Source organism: Pelophylax lessonae, assembly GCF_965119305.1.
Source record: "Pelophylax lessonae genome assembly, chromosome: 2".
Classification (NCBI taxonomy): Eukaryota; Metazoa; Chordata; class Amphibia; order Anura; family Ranidae; genus Pelophylax; species Pelophylax lessonae.
In genome coordinates, this window is record NC_138769.1 from 633363107 (window position 1) to 633388813 (window position 25707).

Genomic DNA, 25707 nt, shown 5'->3' on the forward strand with positions numbered 1-25707 from the left:
CAATGATAATGGTAAACAGGACAGATGGAGAGAGTGAATCTCCTTAATGGGGACACAGGCCGCAATATAAACTGGCCGCAATATAAACTGGCAGGAGTTCCAATTCCTCTCCACTCTCTTCAAAACAAAAAAAAAAAAAAGGTTTTTCCATTTAGTTATACTTTAAAATCTAATGCAAAAGCTTTAGCGAAAAGCCTGAGAAATAACAGCTCACATTCATTTGGCACAAACTCTTTTTCACATACTTCAAACTTTTGCTGAAAGTAGATTTTCTATTTGTTAACCAAAGCTCAGACACAGACGTCACAAGATTGTGACAATTTATTTTATTATATACTGTAGCTATACAGGAAAAATCTCATAACAATTCACTATCAATGGGATTACAAAAGTAATCAGCGGGATTAATTTGCAGAAACAAAAAGAAAAAAATTGCATTGATTTAAATTTTCAACTGATTTTTTTTTCCAGTTTTATATATATAAAAAAATAATCAAAGCAAATACAGTCCCAATTAGAACCACCAGACAACCAACAAAAATGCACTACAATATTATTTTATTTAGTTACAGAAGAATCTATATCAGTACAGTTTGAAGAAAGAAATTTTCCTTAGTGCTATTTACAAATTGTTATCTTCATGTTTTTCTTTTTTTAAACTGCTCTTTACAAATTTAAGGTCAGATCAGTATGAACAATACGACTGAATGCATACAAAGCATTTTGTCAAAGCTATCATAATGACCAAAAATAAAATAAAAATTAGATTACGATAAAAAGATGCAGACTGTCGGGAAAAAGAAAAAATACATGGAACATCATTAACTTTTTGACACCTTCATCCAGTACTGTATTCAGAACGCTAGGTCAACCTGTGACTTTACATGTTCCATAGGCAAAAGCGTTTATAGGTATATTGATCTATTACACTATGCCGATCTATTGTTAGATTCTATAATAATGCATTTTATATTTTTTTTTTTTAATTAAATATATTCTACACATATTTGTAATTTCAACCAGGAAGACTTTTCTCCCTAGTGGAAACAATATAAAAACGTTTATATATTTATTATTATTTTTATTTTTTTTTACAGTTTAAAATGAAACGTAGCTCCATGCTTTAGTGCTGTGCAAATTCAATATAGTATATCTTTAAATTATGTGAATGAAATGGATAAATTATGTTTTTTTGTCGGAATTTAATACCCTTGCAAGCACTAGTACAAATGCCGGTTACGTAAAGGAATAAAAACAAATTTCTGTTACTATGGTAGCAAACTGTCTTCTTAATATCTTAGCATGAAATTGGACACTAGATTACGGATGAGTCATTTTTTTTGTCACTGAAAACATCACGGTTGGATATTAAAACACAAAGCTGATTAATAAATGACATCTGCTAATATCTCTGCACATTAATAAAGGCTTATGGACTACAGGATACTTGACCCTCCCATATTAAGGCTAGGAAAAGCACTCCTCTCGTAGGCATGGTACAATTGCGCATGCAAAAAAATGCTTGAGAGAGAGAGAGTGCACAGGATAGTACATTAGACATTACTCCGGCGCCCCCTGCAGAGTGCTTTCAGTTTACAGGCACATTTAAACTTTGTTCCTTGAAAAGAAACCATAGTATCGCTCTCCTGAATCTACCACGAGCCGTTAAGGGCAGTAAATATGTTCGGGAGAAGTCTTCCCACTAATACTTAGATTTCAGTCTGATTTGACAGCCTTGATTTCCAGTGTTACTCGTCCTATAGGTTGTTGTATTAATATGGCTACAGCTATCAGATGCTGAAGACTGGCTCAAGTGCAATCTGTGTATGGGCAGCCTGAAATCATTGATTCTGGTTTGTATTGTTATGCTGCAGCAAGAATATGATCATTGTTGTAGAAGAGAACAGACCGACTTTCCCCTGGAGACTGAGAGGATTAAAATATGGAGATACTAGACATACTACAAAGTTATTTTTTGGGGTGAGGAGAAAGGGAAATAGGAAAAACAAAAAAGAAAGTTCTGGTATGAGAACGTCCTTAGTCTCTTCTGATGAAGAGTTTAATGAGAGTTTATGTAATCAGTCCTTTAGACAGAATGACAGGGTGTTGTTCTAAGGTTCTCTGAAGCAATGGGTCTCCTCTATTCCAGCAGCATGAAAAACAAAGACTATATTACATCACACGTCGCAGACACGTCATTTACAGAATTACACAGCAATTGCTCTCTCCGGTCTTCTCGCGGTTTCTTTGACCTGCAAGAGAAGGAAAGCAAAAGTCAGAGTCATCATTAAGCCCATGTGAATAAATAATGATAGTGAGGGATCTAATGTCCAGAATGCAGAGAAGGATTGGTGAAATAATAAATAAAACACCAGGGTTCAGTTTGCTTATCCAAAAATCAAAGCGCAAACTTATTTTGATTACCACAAATTACAACAATTCCAAAAGGTTTGAACAGACAAGACATTTGAATAGCACTGGGAAGGTATAAAACTCGACACTTGGGGGGGGGCATGGCATGGCATGTAAGAAGACACAGATCTCTGAGCTCCCGCTGCAGATCCTCTCCCCGGCCACTACACAAGCTGTACCAACCAATGCCGCCACCCACACCGCCTGTCTGCTGTACGTGCCAGTGTTTATTATTTCCAGCTTGCATATACGACATGACATTCTCTATAGGAAATATATCTATTCTCCCTTGCATAACTTTTATATATTTTGAGGTGTGGTGGGCCTTCCCTAATATACAGCCGTGGCCAAAAGTTTTGAGAATGACACAAAATGGGATTTTTGTACTTATTGTAAAATCTATTTCTCTGAGTTCATCTACGGACACAGCGCTCTGTAAAGAGACACCTAAGAGACACCCTCACTGCTAAGAGACACCCCCACTGCTCAGGCAGCACCACCAGACGTACCACCTAGCAGAAAAAGGCACCTGCAGCCACCAGGATAATCTGCACTCCATGTGTGGCGATCAGGAAGTGAAAAGATCCAGGAGTCAGCACCAGAGGATGAGGAGGGGCTTCCACTGCCGGAATCACTGCCCAGAGGGCTCCACTGTTATGGCCGCCGCTATTTTAAATGGCAAACCACTGCAAAATGCCTGCCAGACTACACAAACATGGCCGCCGTGCATTGAGCACACAGGCTACAAGAAAATGGCAGCCCCACAAGGCTCCCAGGGACCCAGGAGGGATCCCTAAGCCTCAGAAAATGGCGCAGGCAGGAAGGGGGGCCCTGGCAGGAGCCCCCACCAGGTACAGCCCCCACAGCTGATTGCCGGCGGTGCACCTCCTGCCCCCCATCGCCAGCACAGCACCCTGCCCCCACCCCAGGCGATGACCCAAACCACCACACAGCCCGAGCATTGTGAAGGAGAGGGGGGCTAATGGCCCACAGGGACCACCAGACCAATGAGGGGTGTGCTTAACAGGAAGGAGGGGAACCCGGGGGTTCGAATGTCCCACGGAGGGGCCCATGTCCATCCCAAAACCCTCCAGGGGGAGAGGGGGGGACAGTTACTTACCATACCAGGAACCAGGCGGGCACCTCTCCAGACAGAAACTCCTTTCCATCGAAATGGGGGGGCTGACGACCAGGAGGAACACTGCAACTCGGGCCGAGACCCGGTTGTATGTGATCTCGCGGGCGTTTAACTTGCAGGTCAGCCCCCTTCCGGATGGGCTATATCACAGCTGTCCTGGCGCAGAGCTGAAGTCTGCGTTCGCTTGCTGGCCAGACTGGGGTGACCACTGGATCTAGATTATCCAGCCCGTCGTCCAGTCCGGCAGTTGATAGTAGATCTCACAGGAAAAAACCCAGGAGAAAAAAAAAATCTATCTAAAAAGAAAAAAATTGCCAGGACCAGAGATCCCAGCAAGGAACTAGGTCCTTACTCCTGACTAGGCAGAAAAAAACTGAGTACCTATAGCAGAGAGGGGGAGTATACCCCTTGGGACTGCCCATAGGCGTAGCCAGACTTTTTTTCTGCCTAGTGTCCTACTCCTGAAGGGTGCAGTATATGCCAATGGTTAGGATCAGGAGCTATGTCTGTCAACGAACGAAAGAGAAATTACATTTTTGTTGCAGGGGATGCCTAAAAAAATATGCACGGTCACTGTACTAATGACACTTGCTGAGAAGGGGTTAACATCAGAGGCAATCAAAAGGCTGTGTGTCTAGCTAGTGTTTTAGTGTAGTGTGGGAGCTGCTTGTGCTAGGGGGAGACATGGATCCTTATCCCTGCTTTGCAGGAAGACCGGATTCATGCCTTGCCTACTGACAGGACTTATTTACATAGGCAGACCTCTGTTCTCCCCCTGTACCGAAGGATCAGTGGGTGCCGGCAAACCAAAACTGCCAAAAGCACCTACAATGGACACATGAGCATCAGAACTGGACTGGGGTAAAGGAAGAAGGTGTCTTGGCCTCAAAAGGCTCCAGATTTCAACCCAACCGAGAATCTGTGGCATGTGTTGGGAAAACAAATCCAATCCCTGAAGGTTTCACCTCACAACTTAAAGGACCTAAAGAATCTTTTACTGATGGCTTGGTGCCAGATACCACAGCATACCTTCAGAGGTCTAGTGGGGTCCCTGTCTGTGTTGGCCTCATAGGATTCCACTGGCTGTTGTACATTTACATTAGCACCCCACGTCCTACATCAGTTCCCGGGAGCTCCTAAGCTTCAAGCTTTCATTTACCTGGGACAGGCAGGAAAATATTATCTGCAACTGTCACCTTTGCCAATATACTAAGCCAAGGCCACTGGGTTCAAACTATAGGAGTACAAAGTTATTCACCCTACTCTGTTCAAATCTGTTGATATCCCAAAAAGACAAGATGGATGCCAAATGAGATGGATGCCAAATGCTATTCCTCAGATGAGAAAGATAAAAAATGGATCTGAAAGCAAATCCTTTGGGCTCAGGAGAAGGTTTTCTAAATGTCATAACTTCAGGAATTAAAGAGCAAATCAAATCATGCAGAAAGCTTCTAAAGCGTGGATATGCTTCCACATGATAGAATTCAAAGCATGAACCAAAAGTTTATGCTGCCTGCATTTTGGTAAAGCTATACATTCCTTGGGTGGCTTTCACAACGGCTCACAATCTAAAATTTTGCTCTTGAATGGTCAGGGGTGTAAATACAGTGTACAGAGACTCGGACAGGCAAACTTGGAAAGCCAAAGCGTTAACAGTCAGTAATGTGAAGAAAACTAGATTATAGGTAACTAAAGGACTTTACATGCAGAAGCTCTGGACTGGCAGGTATACGGAGAGCATTGCTTTCAAACAAAGTATATCTACTAGCAGTGAAGCGCTCCTCAATATAAATTACTAAATGTAGACTCAAAAAGTGGTGGTGTTTTTCCTTGACGCTTACACTCTAATCCGATGATCGAATCTACTTAGATGATATATGGGATTGTTCTCACATTTTATACTTACAACCCGATTGGATCATGTATGGGATTGTTTTCAAGTAGTAGTTACTTTCTTATGCACACGATTTATGATAATTATGTAATTTTTAAGCGTTGTCGTTTATATGCACGTTTTGAGTCTACATTTGGTAATTTATATTATCCCTTTCACGCCCCACTGAACTAGGCTTTTTTCCATGGGCCCACATATATGTGTATCTGTCTTTGTGCTGGGAACATGCTGCACAGAGACTGGGGTCTCTCCGAGAGCACAGGGTCCTGTACTAACAATTGGGACCCTGAACTCCTGGCCACCTGATCGCGGTGGTAGCCACTGATTGATACAGTGCCTCTCCCACTCCCCTTGTAGAGATAAAAAAATACCTAGAACAAGGTTTGATCCAGGTAAGTGCCAGCGTTAGTGTTTGCATCAAGGGTCAAGGTCAGGGTCAGTATATTTTGGGTAAAAGTATTTATTTTTTTAAATGCATTTTTTTAAATCAGTGTCCGTGTGACTTAGGTAGGATAAAAAGCAAAAAGCAAAATACACCCTATTGCACAGGCTGGCCCTCCTGTGCAAACCGACGTAACTGTACGTCGGTCGCGCGCCAGCAGCTAGGGGGGCGAGCGCGCTCCCGCCCCCACTCGGCAGCGGGGACTCTGATGCACGGGGCTGGTGGCTCCAATTGCCTCCGGCCACCCGCAATCGCTCCCTGCTGAAAGGGAGGAACGGTCAGCTATTGTAAACACAGCTGACCATTCTTCTCTCTGGAATGATCACAGAGCACCTGTGATCCTTCTATATACTCTGATCATTTCAAAAGCCCAACCCCCATACAGTTAGAATCACGCCCCTAGGCTTACATTTAACCCCTTGAACACCCACTGTGTTAACCCCTTTCATGCCAGTGTCGTCATTACAGTAACAGTGCATTTTTTTTAGCACCTATTACTGTAGTAATGTCACTGGTCGCCCCCAAAGTGTCAAAAATGTCAGTTAGGGGTCCGATCTGTCCGTCGCAATGTCGCAGTCCGCTAAAGATCACCGCCATTACTAGTAAAAAAATAAAAATGACATAAATCTTTCCCATAGTTAGTAGATGCGATATCCTTCCGGTCCAGAAGTGGTTAAAACATGAAAAGTGGATGTGTCCTCTAATAGCACTGGCCTGAATTACTTGAACACAGATACCCTTATTTGGCACAGACTGTGATCTATAGTTAAAGTATATCTTTGGTCAAAATATAAAATCATATATTCATTTCTATATTTTATTTCAATTATTTTTTTAGCCTACTCCTATTAATATGAACAATGTTGAAAATTGTAAACTTACTTTTTGAAGATCCCCACACATTTACTTCCTTAAATTCTGTGGCACGTATTCACAATGCCCTGTAAGTAGGCACTGCTGTGTCACATATTTCACAGAACCTGCCTTCTGACCTACAGAGGTGCTGAGAGGAGGCAACGTCATTACAGCAATCACATCTTCCAGGCAGCAAGGCACCATGGGGTATGTAGTCCTTAGAGATTGAAAGTAAACAGCAGAAGAAAAGAGGCTACAAAAGCATGCAGGGAATCCAGGAAGTCGTGGACAGGGATGGCCAATAGACAGGCAGCACTCACAGCATGAAAGGTAATTGTTCAAGTAGCTTATATTTGATTGCATTGCTATGACAATGTCAATGTTCTCAAATGAAAGTGTATGCTGGGACCATAGGCTTCCTTTAAGGTAAAGGTAGGTAGGGGATGCCCAGAGAGCAAGTATGCAGTAAACAGCTGTCAGGGTTATTAGATTATCAGTCCACTTATCACCTTTAGGGTTTATTCCCACTTGTGGTAAGTGGTTAGTGTGCGAGCAGTAACCAGTTTGGGCTGCAGGGATGTTCAATAGGGGCTCGTGTAGTGCACGGTTTATTGCATCACTCAGATTCCTTTTTTGTTTTAACTTTATATAAAGAGAACAAAGTGACACATTTCTTTAATGTCACTGCATGCTATGATTACTTGCGGTAACATGCAGGGCCAGCCAAAGAGGCGTGATATTATCCAAACATGTTGCATATTATCGCACAGCTCTGGAACACAAACACCGTGTTCTGGGGTGAACATGACACACCGAAAACTACTGTTTTCTGTGCGTCTTTGCAGTTACTTCTTGAGGAAAAACACAAGTAACTGCACATAGTGTGAACGGGCCCCTAAACAAATCCTTACAATTTTTTGGGGGGTCTTTTAGATGGTAAGCTTTCACAAGCAGGGCCCTCCTAACCTAAATGTATTGCAACTGAACCGCCTCTCTTTCTTTATATTGTAAAACGCTGCGCAAACTGGCGCTATATACATCCTTTATAATAATAATCTCTACAATAATTTATTGAAGGGATTAGGATTTAGACACGCTCAGACACAGGCATTCTGCAATTCTCCATGAATGGCAGACAATGCTTGTGACAGTGCCATGACTGCTGTGAGCAGCCTCTGCTCAGTGAAGGGGTTGCCCTTTCAGTAAAATGCCTAGTTAAAGTTCAGTATGTAAATGAGCTGTTCTCTCAGGGAATCATGTCGGTAATTTAATGTTGGTGAAATGTTAAGTTACTTATCCCTCCACAATTTTACATAAATATGAATATTAAATATTAGAAATAATCAAAAAGACCAAGGGATTATGAAGCACAAATGGAAAGCAATCTGCTAGTAAGGCAGAGACAGGGAGTGTTGGAGCTACAGATGGAGCGAATAGAAGTGACGACATGAAGACTTCAAGTGGTTATAAAGGAAGAAGGTTTTTTTTTTTTTTACCGTATTGTATTCTCCACATTAAGGTAAAACCTTCTGTCTTTAGTTTTCCTCCCAGCACCCCCATATACTTACCAAAGCCCAACCTCAATCCAGCACTGTGCCGTGTGCAGTGGCTCGCTTTCTCCTTATTGGAGAACAAATGACCATTTGCTCCTGCTGGTCTCAACCAGAGCTTTTGAGGAGAGAGTGGGGGTGGGGCTGAGCCATGCTGTGTGTGTAAATGGACAAAAAAAAACAAAAAAAAAAAAAACTTAATTTTGTAAAATCTTACCGTAAAATTCCCTTCTCTAAGTCCTCCGACAGTCGCCGCCCACTCATACAGTCTTCACCAATGGGTATTGACTGTATGAGTGGGCGGCGACTGTCGGAGGACGTAAGAGAAATAAAGGTTGCTTTGCCTACACAGGACACAGGGTGGACATTGTGAAGGAGGTATTACTAATTACTCTACCTATTCCCCTACTCCTACCCTGTCTTCTATTTTTATAAACTAATATCATAAGAAGTGGTATAACAGGTTCAGTAGTTGAAGATACAATAAGCATATCTCCCATAGTCACAACCACCCAAAAATGTTTTTACATTTACAAACATCCTCACTGATTTCATCACCAATGTTGACACTAAACAGGCAGTGTCAGGGTTATGTGATAAAGGTTGCGTAGATAAATAGATATGTTCGATCAGGGAGTTCCCTTTCCCATTTTCATGACAGAAGCATGGACAACCCTTTATCACACTTCTACTGCATTGCCTGAATTGGAAATGAAGGTTATACAAGATTCCAACATAAAAGTATCATCTGTAATTAGGAGATTTGCTTGTTTATTTGTAGCCTTGGTTCTTTATTTAGCAAGACTGGCTTTCTACTTCCTGGGAGTGATAATATTCAGTTCTTCCACAGAAATGCATACTAAAGTCTTGCATGGCACAACTGGTTTTTCTAGTACCTGCCAGTAGGAGCACCACCCACACTTGCCCAATCAGCTGCCATGACACCTTGGAAAAAAAGAACACCACCTAGCATGTTCACACATGAAAGGGACCAGTGACAGTCCATTCAAATTTAGAATTATTACTCTACCCAGCCCACTATTCCATTCAAAAGCAGATCAGACCTTTTAAAAAAAACCCGTTTCTACTTGGTACGATTTTGATTTTCCTCTGACTATACTGTAGTCTTCCAAAACACAGGACCAGAACAAAAGGGGAATAGACCAATAGTACTCTGTGCTGCTTACCCAGAAAATTGCACGCAAAAAGCATCAACATGACTTTGCGCCTCCGCTTTTCCTCCCTGGCAGAAGAGCATAACTCCCAACTTTTGCATCGTTGGACTTCCCCTATCACCACCTACACTTCTTTCCGTCTTCCCAACCTTTCCCTGCCCCCCCTTCTCCCTTTCCAACATAGCCCATTCTCCTTGTCTTTTATTTATGCTCACTTTTCTCTGCTTGCTTTTTCTTCAACACTATCCTGCCCCCGTTGGCTTCCATCCTTAGGCTCCCCTTTCTATTGATGTTTATGTTTTATTGATGTTCTCTCTAGAGAAGGCTGAAGGTAAATTGTAAGTTCTTCTCCTAAAGATATAGCATGACGTTATTGTCAGGACTATGGGATCAAGTGTGCTTACCTGAATATGAATACACATATGTTACCATGTAACAATTTACTGGAACACTCCAATGTCATGTGTACCACAGACCATTGCAATTTCAATGTATCTTGTGAAAAAGAAAGAATTTAAAAAAGTGATTACTCTGTGTTTATCTAAGTGGGAGATGTGCTGCTGCTGACATATATTGCCGTGTCAGCGGAGACTTCCCTCTCAGGCTCACACTCTGCATTTTGTGAAGTGATCCGCTTCTCTCCAGGGTGATCCCAGCAGCAGTCATGTGATACAGCAACAATAGCCTAGTGTCCTCTGACCATAGAGAAGTCATTGTTTTATTACTGGAGTGTCCTATGCCCATCTCATTAACAATCCACTGGCTTTACATCAAACACTTGGCCCTTCATTCCCAAAACTAGTGGCATGCTGTAATCCTACTGTGCCACCTAAAGAGAACAAACTAAACAGCTCAAATAAATTAGGAACAAATTAACTATTACAATGGTTTCTAGAAATATAGTCCTACAGTATAGGAGTCTGCATGGTAAATCATACATCAGGGCTCACTTATATCAAACACAGCAAGAGAAAGTTGCAGTACAAGCGTAGAAATTAGAAAAGTTGGATTCTGATTGGTTGTTATTGGCAATACTACTAACATCCTTTCCTATAGCTCATCTATGACCTGCTATTTAGAAATGGTGGCCTAAAACACAGCTCCTGGGAGGAATTAGGAATTCCTGTGTTGTACAATTGTAGACTCAGGAATAAACATTGTCAAAACAACAGGTTGAAAGAGACTGGTGGAGTCACCTGGTATGCTCAAGATTGGGAAAGTAGAGTGAGTTATACCAAAATGTAAGGTTGGGAAGTGGTCTTAACATGAGAGATTCTCAATGAATGAACCCCTAAGATTATGGTTTGCTAAGCTATTTCTGTGGCCTACTGTAAAATTACAAAGCAAGTTTTTAAAGCAAAGCGCCACCAAATCCTCTTTGGGGCTACCTGGGAACTGTCAAATCCGGGATGCTTTGTCATGCACAAATAGGCTTCCTAGCTGCTGGCTCTGGCCTGGCCATTACACCTTTCTACTGGCCCATGACTGTGATGGACTGCCATGTGACGAAATAGAATGGCGAATAAGGCAAAAAGTGGCAAATAAGAGCTAGAATGGTGAATAAGGCAAAAAGTGACAAATAAGAGCTAGTGACTAGAAATCTAGGTAATACTGTGCGTTACCCAATACTTCAGGGTTCTGTAAACTAAAGTGCTCTACTGTGGATCTGATGCCTGGTGAAGACACTTTGAGGTGCCTGCTATCTAATGTAAGTGGCATGTTAAAATTATTTTTAAATAAATTTATTTTTATTGCTCTAACTACAAAAAACAAAAGCGTAACAAATTACAAAAGTAGGGCATAAAACGCAGAAATACAATCAAAATAGTAGAAAACAACTCAAAAAATTGTGAACAGCGACACGCCTCAACCAGAGAGTATCACTCGTAATCAAGAAGAAAAATAATTCTTGTGTGAGAGGCCAAATATAGCAGAGAACAGTCTCTAGGTCGACCACACAGGGTCATTGAATAAGAGCTCTTCACAGTAGGCAGTCTCACAAGGCTGTGGCCAAAGTGTATATAGAAGCAGCACAATGTTGCCAATACTACACCATAAAAAAAACCCCAAAAAACAAAAAAAAAAAACCCACAAACAAAACGAAAAAAACACAAACAAAAAAAAACTGAAAATAAACATAAAAAAGAAGACAAAACCCCCACAACAGGTTACTAAAAAAAAAAAAAAAAAAAAAAAAAGGAGCTACTTCACCAAGTAACTCATGTCTCACCTGTTTCGGTCAGATATTTTCTAGTGTTCTAAGAAAACTGCGGTGCTCTTCTTCCCTCTTGCCTCTGACGTTTTATTGAAGGGCACTGCAACAGGCAAACTTCCTATCCGTGCGACAACAAGGCCTCCCCTACACTACAGTGCCAGACACAGGAATTCCTCTGTTGCCAACAGCAAATTTTTTTGTGGTGTGCTCTGTGTGTGAATTCAGTGCTGTTTCTCAGTGTTTACAACCGGCTTGCTGTACTCCCTATAGTAAACTAGCTTGCTATGTTTGACTTATTTGTTACTCTGAGTTCGCTTAGGCACTTGTATGTCAGGTACTTTGAATGATATGGCATAATGATACAGATACTCACATTAATATTTACGTATTTTTAATGGGCTCAGATGGTTCAATTTCTGTATTCCTTTGAGATGATTAATAACACCATAAGTACTTAATTGCATCAGACTTTGCAAAATGACAATTTCTACACAAGATACACTTAATAGTTTTTAATAATACACTTGTTAATTTTCTTTGATAATACTTACCACCAGAACTGTTATATTTCCTATTGATTTGTTTGATATATAAAACCCAATAAAAATCCATTATATTTAAAATAAAGGTGTATGTGTGGGATGAGTAATGGTCAAAAACATATTTTTCATAAAAAAAAAAAAAAATATGGACCATACTTGACAATATAAAGCTGTAGGGTCCCAAGTTTTCTTCACACAAAACGCACAGATCTTGAAAAAATACCATACCTTGAGAGTTTGGCTCTGGCAATGTCTCTCTGGCAACCAAATGCATCACTGTTGTCTTGCCGAGTGGAAGTTTTAATGCTGCGTAAAAACAAAGTAACAACAAAATAAGATGAAACAAGATTAAATACATATGTATAATCCTATTATTTATTCTTTAAAAAAATACTGTTTTGTGATACAGACAGTAACTAAATTAACCAGTTCTTAGTTTCTCGTAATCCTGTACATAACAAAACAAGACTAAGGGCAAAAAAGGGGAAGCAGGAAATGGAAAGGATAATTTCTGCGCTAGGATCTATATAACAGGCTGCAGCCTACCTAACATATCCCAATGAAGGGATATGAGAAAATAGAAATGAAAGGGAGGGATAGATGGTGCTGCCTGAGAAAGAACTGCAGGTGTATCCAAGCCAAACGCTATTGCCTAAGGGTCTCAAATATGTGTAAAACCAGATAGGAAGTGTTAATAGCTTATAAGAAATCCTATGTGTGTCTGTAATATATAAACTAATGTGCTCAACGTGACAAGTAATATACAAAGAATCAAACAATCTCATAAATTTATACTAAACCATGGCGTGATATAAAGTGCTCTAAGTGCACTCCAGAACGAGATGCATTTCACGGACCGGAAGTACAAAGCTGGAAGTGACGCGATGACGCTCTACGCATTTAGTCAGAATGACGTCATCAGGAGCAGCGTAATTTGCATCAATTCAGCTGTATTTATACTATGTAGTTGCTAGGCAGCAAGGAACCACAACAACGTCCATAACAGTAAGCCAGCATAAGCGGCCACTGCACAGATGCCAATGGATTTACCAACTGGGGTCCCTACAGCATGGGGGCCTGAACATAGATATTGACTTGAACGGTTTTATTTTAAATTTTTATTTGGTTATTTGTCTATTGATACCAAATGGTTCAGTTTTGGGACCTATTTATACGTATCATGTTTTGGTACATGGCACGTGTAATCCTCATGCCTTTACTAGTGAGTAGGCTTAGTATATTACCGCTCCTTTCTAGAGATACATTTATACTTGTACCCCATGTTAGATTTAGAATAACTTACCAATTTATATGGAGTGAGGATATTAGACCTGCTCCTGAATTTGTGTGCGTATAGCTACAATGTGCTAGTTTATGACGTTTCCAGGATAGGCTATGCGTGCCCGATCCACATAGGTCTTACACATAGGATTTTCCTGGTTTCCTATGTACGCGTATATTGGCACGCATGGAGTTAGCTTACTTTACTACATTCCCCTCCTTTAGGTTATTCTGTACATATACACACTACTTATACTCTATACATTCTTGTATTTTTTTATGTGTATTTCTATATGTATGTTCCATGCGTATTTTATTAAGTATATTTTATTTTTTATTTTCAATTAAGAGGTACCTTAATTTGACTTCAGCCCAGAAGTGTTGTATTAATTAAATTTGCTTTATTTGTTATTCATGATTTTACAATCTCGGAAGTATGTTCATGGAGGCCGTATTTTGCGGAATGTAGATTGCCTAGCAGAAACTATATCTCCATATACTAGGTGTATGACTTTCTGATTTGTGCAGTGGCCGCTTGGGCTGGCTTCCGGTTATGGACATTGTTGTTGTTGTGCCTTGGTGCCTAGCAACTACATAGTATGAATACAGCTGAATTGACGCGAATGACACTGCTCCTGATGACATCATTCTGACGAAACGCATAGAGCGTCATCTCCGGCTTTGTACTTCCAGTCCATGGAACACATTGCGTTCCGGACAAGGCGCCTGTATTTACCATACAAGCTTCCTTACTTTGTAAGTAAAAAAACTTTTACTGCTTTGGAATAAAACTCTCTTTAATGGATTCATGCTATGAGATACCTTTCCATCCCCATATACCTCTGATGATATTCCCTGGAATCGAGCATATAGGAGACTGCGGTCTAGCTGGTATCTGTGGCCTCTGTTTGAGGTTTCCATCTTCTGCCCCCCTTTGACCTGGCATGTATCTTGATTTACTTTTTGCACTTAGAGCACTTTATATCTCACACCATGGCTTAGTATAGATTTATGAGATTATTGTTTATTGATTCTTTGTATATTACTTGTCATGTTGAGCACTTTCATTTATTGATTTATATATTACAGACAAATGTAGAAAATCTTATAAGCTATTAACACTTACCATCTGGGTTTACACATATTTGAGACCCTTAGGCAATAGCATTTGGCTTGGATACACCTTCAGTTCTTTCTCAGGCAGCACCACCCATCCCTCCCATTAGTGTCTAAGAAAAAGGGGAAGCAGTGTACGCCAAGCAGGTCCTATTTCACTGCACACCGCGTTTGGTCTAATGTTCTGGTTGTAAAGTAGATGTTCCTGGATTACCAGACTGGCTCAACAGAATTACAAATCCTTTATCAGATAAACCAGTTAAACATATATTCTGTTTCAGCTTAAAGGCAAAATAAAATAAAGCTTTGATAACATTTATGTTATTAACTATGACTTGCTGTTAGTGAAATGTCCACAAGATGGCACAAGTGTACAGATAACCAGGGTCATTGGTATGGTACACTAAAAATGCAGCAACCAAGTCAGTGTCTTCTTCGTCAAGCTATTGATTTTATAATACGAGTCCACCGCTCTGTAAACTCCCTACCGTATGGAACAAAACGTTTTACCTTTAGATATGGGTAGTTACAAAGATAATTTAGGTACAAAATAAAAGCATAACAATGATGAAAGTCATGCAATTTTCTCAAGGTAACTCACTGTCTTTTAAGGACTCCAATACTATTCACAGCTAATTCTCCCTTATTGAATTCTGTTTTTGAAGCAAGTCTGCAGGAAAGAAGGCTAAGGTCTGAAGCTAAAATCAAAGTTCAAAAACAACACTGACCCTAGTGCCCCATCACCAATTTATGTGCACCAAAATGCAACACGTCTGCTTATTGTGCCCTCCCTCACCCTTTTTTCAGGTGTATTACAACCATTTTTGCATGTTTAGCAAGGTTCAGGAGTTTGATTTCTACTGGATATCAAGTATATCATGGGTTAGTGGCTGCTCCGTCCCTATATACTACTATATAGAAAGCATGTATCTCTTGTGGGACTTTGTTACAGCCAAAATTACACAAACCAACATTTTTTAAATGATAAAAGTAAAAAGTATTTATTGTACAAGATAAAAATGCTTTTGATCTATACATAAAATCTTCTGGTCTAGTCATTAATTATAAGTTTGTCTCCAATCATGGAGTAGAAATACCGTACACCATGCATAATCAATTAGATAACCACCAGGTAAAACCACCCCAATGTATGCATTCCATCTGTGTATTATATAGATTTAGGGCATAAAACCCACAAGCGATCAAAGACAGGGACAAACCATTGTGAGCGATCAACCCACCCAATAGACCAGCTGGTGGTATACAAGCGTTTAAGGGAGGCAGAGTAAGCTGGATACAGATGAACCCTACTTGGCCTGTGTAGGAGCCACCTGAAAAAGTGACTCTGACAGCCGCCGTTGAGTGGGACCATTGGGTGGGTTGATTGCTCTTATTGGTTTGTCCCTGCCTGTTTGTTACATCTTTGATCCCTGGTGGGTTTTATGACCTTATCTTGATTCAGGACCTCCCTGAGATGTGCTGCAACTATTTTATGCTTTATACAGCTGGTCTATTCACCCATGTATATTCCACCTTATAACCCCTGAAGAAGACTGTCCACAGCCGAAACGCGTTGGAGAAACCTGCTGGTTATCTAATTGATAATGAACGGTATATAGTATTTCTACCCACTGTTGGAAGCCAAACTAATGACACTGAAGGACTAGACCAGAAGATTTTATGTATAGGTCGTAAGAATTGTAATCTGGTTGTACAATAAACATTTTTCACTTTTATATTAAACATATAAAAACATGTTTGTGTAATTTTGGCTGCAACAAATTCAGACAGGAGATGTTTTCTATATAATACAGATGGAGTGCATACATTGGTGTGGTTTTACCTGGCAAAGATTTGTATTTCTGTCCGTGCAGCTCTGCCACACACAGTACAGCCCCATCTGGCAGGTCAGGAGGCCGGATTCTTCTCTGCTGTAGTTAAAGTGGAAATTCAGAAACTGCAGCACTTTAAAAAATCTGTTGGCTTATAACAGGTTATGTCTAATGAGCTGTATGCCAACTCTTATTTTTATATTTTATTATATTTTTACTGACCGCCAGGAGTACAGCTATCGCTATATGACCAGCTCTCAAGACAGGAAACAAGAGCTCTACTACAATGCAACTGCTCTGCCCGCCCCTCCCCTCTGCTGTTCATTCACAGAATACATTGCATTTTATGAATAGGTTCAGATAATTCAAAACTTTCTGCGATTGGGCATGAAAAAAATGAGAGGTAGGAAGAGCAGATTAAAAAAAAAGAAAAGAAGGAATGCAGCTGCTGTGTTGGAGACCTGAAAAGCTTGTGTCAAAGCGCCAAAAGTATAGCGATGGTTATACACCTGGTGCTCAGGCTCACAAATCATTGGACTTATTCCCTTATAGCAGATTTTTAAAACTGTTACAGTTCCTGGTGGTTATACTTTACATAACCCCTGAAGAGATCTTGACCTTTTCCCAGCCTGTGACTGGACAGTGAAAGGAGAAGTAGCAGAAAGATGAACTCATCTGTTGCTCAGCGCTAGTCTCCAATCGGCATGCTCCTTGCATTGAAAAACAACTGACTGGTACCATATCCTGCTTTTCCCTCCCTCAGTCTGAGATCTGCTGTAGAATTGAGTGAAATAGGCTGATATGACATTCAATTCAGGTACTTACACATGAAAAAAATACATTTACAGATATATAAAAGATTACAGAGCATATTTTCTATCTGCTGCTGCTATCTGGGCCTTAAAGCTGTACTCCTAAATACAGCAATATCTAGCTTGAGTTTGGCATTATTAAGTGGATCTTGCATTTAGGTGCAAGGCCCACTTTAAATTGCCCACTGATTAACTGTGCATTGTACGTGAAAGCCATTATTCCTAGGCAGAGACTTTGCGGCACTTGCTGACAGAACTGGGCTGACCAGCTATGAGAACGTGTGGCTGTAGAAGTGGGGCAGGAGATCCAGAAAATGTTCTGAGACTATATGGGCTGCTGCTTTTCCACTGGGGCTCCCCATTTGTAGGAAAGTAAATCATTACATAGAATTTGTCTAAGCTATATCTGTAAAATATTTTAACACTTACAAATAAAATCTACCAAATTTCCATTAGAGAATCCCCTTCAGTACATATCCTGCAGAGATTGTTTCTATTGAAAAGTGTAATCAGAGGCTCTTATCGGTTACATGCACTGATTCAGGAGCCCGCATGTTCCTTTCCTCCCTACAGCTTGTGTGTTTATCAGATAATCTGTGACTTCTCTGCAATCACCAGAGAGATACAACTGGATACAACGGCCTTACAAATGGAAGCTAAATAACTCCCAGTAATAAAAGTTAGATTTCCACAAATAAAAAGAATATGAACAGAAAAAATGGCCCCATGAAGCACTTTCATGTGTGTACTATAATGTCTTTCTATATTATACATTATTTACAGCTGATTTCAGTACCAGATGGGGAATTCTTCAACATGCTTGCTGCCATTTCATTCTGCCAGGCAACACAGACCGTTGAAAGGGTTTCAGTATTTATCTTGTATATTAAGGGAGAAGTATAAAAAAAGCTTTGGCTATACTTCTCCTATGAATCACAGGAGTGCAGTTTGCTGTGCACTCCTGTGACCTGTTTTCAGCTGACAGCAGGCTGAAGTCCGCTGTCATCACAGAGCTGGTACAGGCTCTGAAAAGCCCGACCGGCACCTGGCTTACCCTCTCAGCGATCCGCCAAGAGCGTGAGCCAGCCCCTCCCATCCCCTCCACAGCCCAGTGCTACAGTGAGTACTGGAGGGAAGAGCAGAAAGCTGGCTTTCTGCTCAGAGTGGAGGGGGGAACTGAGCAATCAGCAGTGTTTGATCGCTCAGTTCTCACTCCAAAGCAGACGGATGCAGCATCCACCTAGATGATAATAAGGTTTGTTTTTTTAAAAACATACTTCTCTTTTAAATTAAAAAAACTATTAATTTTGCCAGAAATCTTGTGAGCTGACAACTTCCTTCCTTTGCTCTCTGTCTGTGTATAAGGAGGGGGTGTGGAGAGGAGGAAAGGACTGCTTTCTTTGTAATCCATTAGAAATTAAGACAGCAGAATGGACACCACATGCTCAGGAATTCAGAGCTGTGTTGCCATGTCAAAAAGGAAGGTAGGAGCACACTTAATTTCCAGGTATTCTTCTGTACTTGCAGCATGTTTAAAGGGATAAAATATTTATGAAAAGGTGCTTAACCAGTTCCCGACCAGCTCCTGTATATTTACTGCGGCAGGCTGGCTCATACAGGCAGGACGACGTAGGTCTACGTCACTCACCTGGGAGGAGCTAGGGGGCGAGCGCACGCCGCTCCCACCCCCGATCTTCAGCGGGGAAGCCAAGGCGTGTGTCAGGTGGCTCAGATTGCCGCCTGACACCCGTGATCGCTCCCCGCAGAGAGAGAATGGCGGTCGGCTGTTGTAAACACAGCCGACCGTCCTCCCTGAAATAATCACAGAGCTCATGTGATCCTTCTATATAGGATCACATGTCTCTGTGGTCATCTCAGAAGTCACGCCCCCCACAGTTAGAATCACTCCCCTAGGGTCACAACCCCTTGATCAACTATACCGTTAACACCTTCCCTGAGAGTATTATAGTAACAGTGCATATTTTTAGCACTGATTACTATAGTAATGTCACTGGTACCCCAAAAAGTGTTAAAAATGTCAGTTAGGGGTCCGATCTGTCCGCCGCAATGCCGCAGTCCTGCTAAAAATCGCCGCCATTACTAGTAAGCAAAAAGAAATAAATAAAAATGACAAATCTTTCCCGTAGTTAGTAGACTCGCTAACTTTTGCGCAAACCAATCAAAATAGGCTTATTGAGATTTTTTTTACCAAAAATATGCAGTAGAAAACAAATTGGCCTAAAATGTTAAAAAAGTTTGATTTTTGGGGAATGTTATATAGCAGAATGTGAAAAATATTGTTTTTTCTTTTTCAAAATGATCGCTTTTTTGTTTATAAGGTGATCAAATTTGTGAGAAAAAACTGAATTTTTGTAAAATCTTACCTGTAAAATTCCTTTCTCTGAGTCCTCCGACAGTCGCCGCCATCTTCATATTCGTCACAATGGGGTATTAGACTTTGCTCCGTAGGAGTAGCTAGGCAACAGAATATGTCAATATTAAAGCTTTTAACATATCCCCACCCCAGGGGGTGGTCCCCTCAGTCTATACCCTCCTGCTTCCTGTTTCCTGCTTCAGTTTCAGTGGAATAGCAGTAGAGTACCTAAACCCCAAAAGAGGGGCGGGGGCGGCGACTGTCGGAGGACTCAGAGAAAGGAATTTTACAGGTAAGATTTTACAAAAATTCCGTTTTCTCTTACGTCCTCCGACAGTCGCCGCCATCTTCATATTCGTCACAATGGGGACGTCCCAAAGCAGTGCAAACATGAGGGGTGGGAAACGCAGCTGCGCCTAAAGGCAACGCAGTCTCCACATCAAGAAAGTAACCTTACCAAAGGAAGGAAACCAGCTGGGCAACACGAGAAAAAATTTGCTCAACGGGAGCAATAACCCAGGAAAAAAACAAATAACCCAGGGATACAAAGAAATCCCAAACAGCCCAAAGGACCAAAACCAGGGACCCTAAGGGACCGCCGCACTAAGAACCTTGCGGCCAAAGGAAGCATCTGCCGATGCTTGAACATCCACTCTGTGGAACAGAGTGAAGGTGTGCACGGTCGACCAAGTCGCCGCCCTACACACCTGGGCCACAGAAGCCCCATGACGACAGGCCCAAGACGTACTCAGAGATCTGGTAGAGTGCGCCCTCACAGGCATAAGGGAAACTTTTCCCCGCACAGCATAGGCCTGTTCAACGGCCTGTCTGAACCAATTGGCGACGACAGAAGCCGACGCCGCCACGCCCTTCCGAGGACCCCCGGAAGGACAAACAAAGAATCCGACTTGTGAAAAGATTCAGACGATTTTAGGCAAACCCTAATCGCCATGAACAGCATCCAAGGAGTGCAACACCACCTCCTCCGAATGTTTAGACTTCGCGCAAGGCGAAGGCAAGACAAATATCCTCATTGAGGTGAAATTCCGAAACCCTCTTCGGAAAAAAAGAAGGGTTAGGTCGCAAGACCAACTTAACCAAGTGATTGACCAGATACGGACAATGGCAGGACAGGCTGCCAGCTCCGACACTCTGCGAGCCGAATTGATCGCCACCAAAAAAGGTGAACTTCTAGGACAACATAGACAACGAGATCTACCCGATCCGGTCAAAAAAGAACCATGTTGTAACACGGACAGAACAAGATTCCAGTCCCAAAGAGGCAGAGGCACCCTCCTAGGAGGGACCAGATGCCCCCGAACAAAAGTGCCAATCAAGGAGATAGATGCCATAGGACGTTGAAAAAAGAACGGCCATCGCAGACACCTGACCCTTGATCATAGCCAGCGTCAAACGCTGTCAACACCCTTTCGAAGGAAGGACAACACCCCAGACACCGACCACGGGCGAGGTGAAGACCCCCTGAACTCACACCAGGCAAAATAGGCCTCCGAAATACGGTAAAAGACCTACCCAGAGGAAAAAATTCCTCGCGTCGATCAAAGTGTGAATGACCTCAGGGGAGAGACCCCTATCCCTCAGGGCCTCGGTTTCAACAGCCAGGCCGGCAAAGCCAGCGACTGCAAGGCAGGATGAAATATCAGCCCTTGAGACCGGAGATCTTCCCGAAGAGGCAGACGCCACGGGGCGTCGACCGCCAAATGCACGAGGTCTGCGTACCAGGACCGGCGAGGCCAGTGTCACAAGAATCACCGTGTTTTGGTTCCGAGACCAACCTGCGAAGGAACCTGGGCAGCAATTGAAACGGTGAAAACGCATACATCAGTCGGCACTGATGCCAAGGAGCTACCAACGCGTCTGACGCGTCTGCCCGAGGATCGCGTGGCCTTGCCACGAACCTGTACACCTTGCTGTACAGACGAGACGCAAACAGGTCCACCTCCGGAAGACCCCACGTCGCGCACAACATCTGGAGAACACCCGGACGGAGGGGCCATTCCCCCTGGTCCAGGGACTGGCGGCATCAGATAATCCGCCCGCCAGTTCTCCAACCCCTGGAACGTGAACCGCCGATATCGCCGGGACATGCGTCTCGGCCCAAGACAGAATGTCGGCCACTTCCCGAGCCACCCGGGCCCTCTTGGTGTCCCCTTGGCGAATGACGTAAGCCACCACCGTGGCAATGTCCGTCTGCACCCGAACCGGACAGCCCTGCAGCCTGTCCGGCCAACGTTGAAGGCAGAGAATCATCGCACGCAATTCCAGAATGCTGACCGGAAGGGAGGATTCCCCCTCCGACCAAGTTCCCTGGGCGGACAGAACGCCCAGAACACCACCCCAGCCCGACAGGCTGGCATCCGTGGTGACCACCGTCCATGAGAGAGGACGAAAAGACTTGCCCCCTGACACCGGCGGGGACAGGAGCCACCACAGAAGGACCCTTCTGGTGCGATGGCCCAACGAAATCCGGATCCAGAGATCGCAGTCGCCCGTCCCACCTGGACAGGATCTCCGCTTGGAGACCCCGCGTGTGAAACTGGGCGAAGGGAATCGCCGCGAAAGCCGAGACCATCAATCCCAGACATCTCATGCACGTCCGAGTGGACGAGGACGGAGCGTCCCTGAGGGACCTGACTTCCTTCCTGAAGAGTCCTGAGTTTGTCGTCCGGTAGGAAGACCTTCGCCTGGACAGAGTCCAGAACCATTCCCAGGTAAGGGAGACGAACCGATGGGCACAGTGCTGACTTTGGAAAAGTTATCGTCCGAACCAAACTCCTGCAGAGACTGCATCGTAACGGACAGAGCCTTCTGCAGACCCTGGCTGGTCGCAGACCGAACCAGAATATCGTCCAGATACCCTAGGACAGAGACGCCCTGGGCTCTCAACAAAGCCAAAACCGGTGCCCGCACCTTGGTGAACACCCGTGGAGCCGAGGCGAGACCAAAGGGCAACGCCACAAATTGGTAGTGATCCTCCGCTATGGCGAATCGAAGGTACCTCTGGTGACCCTCGAAATTCGGGATGTGAAGATACGCATCCTTCAAGTCGATGGAAGCCATGAACTCCCCCGGAACCAGGGCAGCCACCACCGACCGCAGAGATTCCATGCGGAACTTGCGCACCCGCACAAAGCGGTTCAGCGCCTTTAAGTCCAGAATCGGACGTACCTTGCCCTCCTTCCCGGGCACGGTGAACAGATTGGAATAGAACCCCCGAAACCTGTCCCGATGAGGCACCGGGACCACCACTCCCTGAGCCCTCAGGTCCTGCACCGCTAGATGCAGATCCCGCAAACGCTCCGGGGACAGTAGAAGATTTGAGGGAAAAAATCTGCGCTCCGGCCTATAGAGAAACTCGATCTCGTAGCCAGATCGAACGATTTCCTGAACCCACCTGTCCCGAACCTGGGACAGCCATGGCTGAAGGAAACCGAGCAAGCGTCCCCCCAGCCCAGAGTCGGGTGAGGGCACCCCTTCAGGCGGCACAGTTGTGGGCCGCTGAACCGGACTGGCCGGACTTTTGCTTACCAGTCCACGGCTTCTTACCAGGAGCCGTCTTAGCCTTGTGGGATTAGGGTAAGAGCGTGCTCTTACCACCCGTGATCCCCCTAATTAACGTATCTAGGGACTCACCAAAAAAGGCGAGAACCATCATAGGGCAGATTAGCCAAGGTCGTACGCGAAGATTGGTCCACCGACCAACACTTCAACCAAACCAAAACGGCGAGACAATACCGCCACACCATGTACACGTGCAGCCAACGTAACCATATCCAGGTCCGCATCACAAAAATACATGACACCCTGGTGGATTTGATCCACAATATCCAAAGTCGCCTGGAGGGCAGAACCAGCCACCAGGACGCGATTAAGCACCTGCGTCCAGCTCGCGACAGCCTGGGCCGCCATAAGTGAAGCAAATAAAGCTTTCAGCATAGAACCCATAATAGAATAGGCATGACGGGCAAGGGACTGCGTCCGTTTGTCCGTGGCATCCCGGAACACCGGGATATCCTCAGCAGGAATCGCAGTGGGCTTATTCAGAACCGCTATCGCGTGATCCACCGGAGGTGGGACACACCAACGCCCATCAGTAGCGGGCGTAAAAGGATAGCGCAGCTTAAACCTACTTGGTATAGCAAAAGGCTTGCGTATATTACGCCAATGTTCCTTTACAGCGCATTGAAAATCATCAGTGCAGGGAAATACCTGCGATGTTTTGCGTCTTTTCTGCGTCCCATAAGCCGCCAAGGCAGCAGGAGGACAAGGTTCATCCTGTAAACGCAGTGTTTGCTTGATAGAAGCAACCAATTCATCCATGAGTGCAAGCTCTTCAGACGAGCCAGGGGGAGAAATATCAACCCCCTCAACCTAGCCTCCATTTCTGACCCTACAAGGTCCAGGGAGGAACGGGACCCCGACAAGGAGACCCCAGCAACAGCAGCCCCATCACCAACACCCTCTGAATCAGAGGAAATTGAAAACTCTGGGCCTTTTTGAGGATTGAGCAGTCATCAGCAATTGCACCTGAGTCGCAAGGCTAGCCACAATCGCAGCCAAATCCCCCCCCGAGGGGGAAAAACGCAGTCCCCTGGCTTCCCACCAATGTGACAGGAAATTTGCTTTCCTGAGAATCCATGCCCCAAAATTAGTAAAATAAAATGGGTGACCGCCCCTTTAAATAAGGCGCTGCGAACGTAGCCCACCGCCACACAAGCACACCCACACCAGGGACCCCCACAGGAAGAAGTTATACTCAGGCAAGGATACAGAGAATAGAGGGAAAAAACCTGGAGAGACCGCTGCTGCTGCTGGCCAGATCGGTGCTCCTATAGAAAAGGAATTGCTGATATTCAGGGCGCTCCATTAAAGCCTATGGGAGGCTACAAGAAAATGGCCGCCATGCATGTGTACCATGCGGCCGGAGCGAGTACAGCCAAAATGGCGCCGTTTGGCGCCGAAACCGCCGCTCCCCCACCTCATGAAGGTGGAATAAAAATACACCACATAGTTATAAAGAACATGGGGGACCGCCGCAGCGGCGCTGTAATGTGCCCCAAACATGATAGCATCAAGTTCCACAGCACACAGCCGTTCACACACTCAGACTGACACAGAAGTGCAGCACAGCCCCCCCTCCTTGCAGCCCACAGCATGCAGTGTGAGAGATAGGGAAACATCAATAGTGTGAACACAGGGCAAGGTAACACAGTCCCAGACTGACACCCCCCAGACAGACAGGTCCCCACATGAATACACTTACCTCTTACATGGCGTGGGGGACCCGCACAGGCGAACAAGCCGCTGTACATGAGACAGGGAGAGTCGCATCCAGGACGCAGCAGAAGGTGGGTTGAGAAACCGCACAGTGTCCAGTGAGGTAGCCACCTCACCCTAGCATCCCTGCACGGAACAGGGATGGGTCGTTCAGAAAACTCAGGAGCGGTACCTGACTGAACGCTCGATGGCGGGCTGAGAAGCTACTGACCCACAACCTGCGACCAGGGGAGTCAGCCCGAGACGCAGCCCGCATTATCCTCTTCATCCGAAGATCTAACTATTGCTGGTAAAAATAACAGCTAAATAAAGAGAGAGAGAAAAAACTCAAATAAAATCAAAAAAGAGAGAAGGCTGAGACAAAATGCCCCAGCATAGAGACATCCAGCTACTCCTGACAAGCTAGACATTGAAACTGAAGCAGGAAACAGGAAGCAGGAGGGTATAGACTGAGGGGACCACCCCCTGGGGTGGGGATATGTTAAAAGCTTTAATATTGACATATTCTGTTGCCTAGCTACTCCTCAGGAGCAAAGTCTAATACCCCATTGTGACGAATATGAAGATGGCGGCGACTGTCGGAGGACGTAAGAGAAAAGTCGTTTGGGTACAGCGTCGCGTGACCGCGAAATTTTCCAGGAAATTAGTGCAGTGCTGAATCGCAAAATAGGGCCTGGTCATTAAAGGGGCAAATCCTTCCAGTCCAGAAGTGGTTAAATAATGCCGACAATTTATGCAGCACTTCACATAAATGAACTCATTCACACCTGA

General features: G+C 43.9%; 1 protein-coding gene across 1 annotated transcript in view; it reads right to left on the reverse strand.

Annotated features, from left to right (window-relative positions):
* Positions 1 to 311: 311 nt before the first annotated feature.
* The window catches only part of UBL3 (ubiquitin like 3), a gene marked incomplete at its 5' end in the record, with an annotated part of 294159 nt that continues 268763 nt past the window's right edge, over positions 312 to 25707 (reverse strand). The window contains 2 exons of the mRNA XM_082247672.1: positions 312 to 2252; positions 12452 to 12529. Of these exons, the coding sequence (XP_082103798.1) occupies positions 2200 to 2252; positions 12452 to 12529 (131 nt within the window). The 3' untranslated portion in view covers positions 312 to 2199. The remainder of the gene's footprint in view (positions 2253 to 12451; positions 12530 to 25707) is intronic.